Below are 3,706 nucleotides of genomic sequence, written 5' to 3'. Positions count from 1 at the left end.
AGGGGCTCCCCTGCAGCTCCCTACCTGACCTGTCTCACTTTTTAAAAAAATTTTCCACCACAGTCTCCTCACCTCCTAGCACATCCCACCAAGAAAACCTCCCACGAAGATTCCTTGTAGAGTGTTAACCGCGTGTGGGCACAAAGTCCACCAAACTGCCGCACCAGGAGGGCACAGACTGTTGGCCTCATTCACACCACATCCCCGCACCTGGCACACAGGGGGCCTCCTAAGTGTTGGTTGTAACAGGAACAAAAGCAGCACAGCAGTGCATATACCAGGCAGCCTCAGGACACCCCTGTCACACATGCTTACATCCATGTGCATACACACTGTGCGTGCACCTATGCTCACACATGCATCCGCTGTGTGTCCGCACACGTGTGAACATGCACTGTTTGCACACACCTGTCTGCCTGTCTCCTTCTCTGGAGATGAAGTGAATTCCAGGACCCAGGTCCTTTCCCAAAGCCCTGGTCACCTAAGACCACGGTGAGCTCCTCTGCTGGATTATGAGGTTGAGGGGTGGCTCCAGGTGAGCCCCCGGGCACCTGGGCAGCAGGGGTTCAGAGCCCCAGCTCTGGAGTCTGACAACACCTGGGTTCCATCCTCGCTCTGCACATAGCCCCTGTGCACCCTCCACATGTGACGTATGTGTAAGTTACTTCACTTCATGGAGCATCAATTTTCTTCCCTGTTCAGTGGGGAAAATAGTTCCCACCTTAGAAGCACCTTACAGGAGATGCTCTTAGCAGGATGCCTGGCCGGTTGTAAGCACTTAACAATGGTTGCTGTGGGTATTCTTTGCCCCAGACTCCCATGCACCCTTTGGGAGGGAGGGCAGCCTTGGTGGGGGCTGTGTATGGAGAGAGCCAGTGGGCATGGATGGTGCCTCTGTGAACGCCTCTCCCAGATGCTCCCCCAATCCCAAGCCCTCATTATCCCACATGCATATTCATAAGGGATAGTTCCAGCCCTGCTCTGTAAATGCCTCAGAAGCGGGAAGTGGAGGCCAGTGCAGAGAGTGAGGCCCAGGGGACAGGAGGCTCAAAGCCAGGTGCATCTGAGTCCCCATGGACGGGAGGATGGTGAGAAGGGATGGGGCAAGAATGGGTGGGAGTTATTGGGGGTCTCTGGGGACTTGAGCAGGGGCTTGTTCCTATATTGCAGATTTGGAAACTGAGGCCCAATGAGAGCAGATTAAGGAACGCTTGGAGCGACTGGCTCGAGAAGCCAGAGCCTGCTTCCTCTGGGTCCTGGAGAGCTGAGCATCTGTCTGGGCTGGGTGATGGGCACAGGGGGATGGACCAAGGACCTCTGTGTGTTTCTCGCAATGGACACAGTCAGCATGGCAATGTGTGGTTGCTGTGGTGGTCCTGGATCTCAGCCTCAGCGAGGCTCAGAGAGGTTGGGTGACTTCCCAAGAACACACAGTAATGACTGTGATCTTGCCTTTGGAGGTGTGAGAGGCAGTGACTCTGGCCTCATGCAGGAGGTCAAGGCTGGGAGCAAGGCTGGTCAGGACATAGCGAAATGAAGCTTCTTTATCTACCTCCTCATTTCATCTCCTCGAAAGTCCCCTGAGATACCGGGAGCCAAAACGATTCTCTCCCTTTTACAGATGAGAAGCATGAGGCTGAATGAGGATGATTCGCCGGGACAGGACACAGTGAGTATCTGCAGAGTAGGCTGGCCCCTCCATGCAGGGTGATACAGGGTGGGGGGACGGGAGAGCCCACGTCACCTCGGTCTCGGGCAGGGTGAGTCCAGGACAATGCAGTCCATCACCCTGTTCTGGAAAATTTCTATCTGAAACCAGAGGGGGCTTTCTTCTTTACACTTGGCAGTCCAGCTCCTCTCACTCCTCTCAGATAACTGCCCATCTCTGTGAATGCTTTCTCAGTGCTCACACCTGCTCTGTGAGGCTAAGCAGAACCACCCCCATTGCAGGGGAGGGGATGGAGGGGTAGAGAGGTGACATGGCCCCCAGCAGAGTGTGCGAGAGGCTGTGAGGGGCAAGAGTCTCTGGTGTGGCTCACCTGGCCTTTCTACCGGATCAGCTCATGGGAAAGGGAGGGGCTGAGGAGTGGAAATTCGGCCCTTGGAGCACAAGTGTCAAAAGCAGCTGACTCAGGTGGGAGGCGAGAAGGCCGCTTGGTGGCATTCCAGGGGCAGAAGACTGTATCGGCTGTTTTGGGGTCAGCCAGTCACAGAGGAATGAGGAAACGGCTTGCGTTAAAAGTTCAGGCATCCATTCACTCCGCAAGCATTTACGGCCGTCCTGTCAGAGGCGAATCAGACAGTCCCTGGGCCGCTCAGCGTCTCCTAAGGGCCTGGGACTCGGGAAGGACTGAACATATTATTGGACCAAAACAAGGGGGGCTGGATATTGTCACCCCCACTTTCCAAGACAGGCAGTGAGGTGTCAGGGACAGGCCTTGGGTTTGAGATCAAGGCCAGGTGGGGTGGTCTTCTAGCTCTGCCCTTCTGAGCGGTGTGACCTTGAGCCACAAAAACAGCAACCATAGTCACAGGCAATGTTTATCTAGTGCTAGGTTTGCACATAGGACAGCACTTGACTTCTTTGAGTCTCAGTTTCCTCATCTGTACATTGGGGCGAGGTGAGGAGGGAATCTACTTCCAGGGTTATCGTGGGGCTTGAATGGCACTACGTAGGCAAAAGAGCTTCCAGCTTTGTGGTAACTCGCGTTATTTGTGAGGCCAACACGGAGGCTCACGTTGTAGAAACACAGGGAAGTTGGACCATTCATTCCTCACAGGACCAGGCAGAGGTTTGGGGGGAGGGGATGGTTCTCTTCACAGAGAGGATATGGGATGTGAACAAGGCTTCAAAGGGCAGAAGCTGGGGTGAGGAGGAAGAGAACTTTCGCAGAGAAGGACACGGTGGGGGCACCAGCATGGAGGAGGGAGAGTGAAGGGAATATTTGTGGGGCCCTGGCCCGTGAATCACCCAGCGATGCAGTCAGGCGGCATCTTTAGCCCTGGGGCCATCTGTGCGCCTCTAGATTTCCTTTCCTAACATGATCCTGTCTAGGGTTGAGTGAGGAGAGGGCTGGAGGGTGAACCTGGAGTAATTACAGAGCCCGTTTCTGCGTCCCTCCCACCTACCCCTTTGGGGCTGGACAGTCTGCCAGGAATGTGACACCCGCCCCCCCACACACACCCTCTCTGACCTCCTTAGCTGGGGGCCAGGGTTTGGGCATCTTTCGGAGGGAGGAGCCGCCGAACAGGGTGGCTCTGGGGGCCTGTTGTCGTGTGGCGTCAAGGGCTCAGTAGAGACTGAGGGACAGGTGGCTAGAGGGAAGGGCAGCTAACAGGGTGCAAGGCCAGGGTCTTAGATGAGACAGGGAGCGCACATCTGTCAAGCATCTAGCATGTGTTGTAACAGCCCCGTGAGGTTGGTGTCCTAACTTCACAGATGGAAAAAGTGAGGCTCAGAGAGGTGACGTGACTTGTCTGTTTCTCTATCCGATCACTCATCCTTCCACACCTACGTACTGGGCTGGGAGGCTCTGCGCCAAGTGCGGAGGAATCAGGGGTGACCACCTCTTGGCCTCTGACCCCTGCAGGGGGCCAGTGCTGTGAGGTCACACTGTGGCCTCGACCGAATTCGAACCCAGGTCTCAGTATTTCCAAACCCTCACTTGGGACCAGGACACGAGCTCCCGCCTGAGCCCGGTCCGGT

General features: G+C 55.7%; 1 protein-coding gene across 1 annotated transcript in view; it reads left to right on the top strand.

The window, feature by feature from the left end:
- Positions 1-818: 818 nt before the first annotated feature.
- The window catches only part of SERINC2 (serine incorporator 2), a 21,959-nt gene continuing 19,071 nt past the window's right edge, over positions 819-3,706 (top strand). The window contains exons 1-2 of the mRNA XM_005875056.2: positions 819-1,088; positions 1,622-1,669. Of these exons, the coding sequence (XP_005875118.1) occupies positions 1,074-1,088; positions 1,622-1,669 (63 nt within the window). The 5' untranslated portion in view covers positions 819-1,073. The remainder of the gene's footprint in view (positions 1,089-1,621; positions 1,670-3,706) is intronic.

The sequence above is a fragment of the Myotis brandtii genome, unplaced genomic scaffold (assembly GCF_000412655.1).
Source record: "Myotis brandtii unplaced genomic scaffold, ASM41265v1 scaffold456, whole genome shotgun sequence".
NCBI classification, from domain to species: domain Eukaryota; kingdom Metazoa; phylum Chordata; class Mammalia; order Chiroptera; family Vespertilionidae; genus Myotis; species Myotis brandtii.
This window is presented reverse-complemented; position numbering and strand designations above follow the sequence as displayed.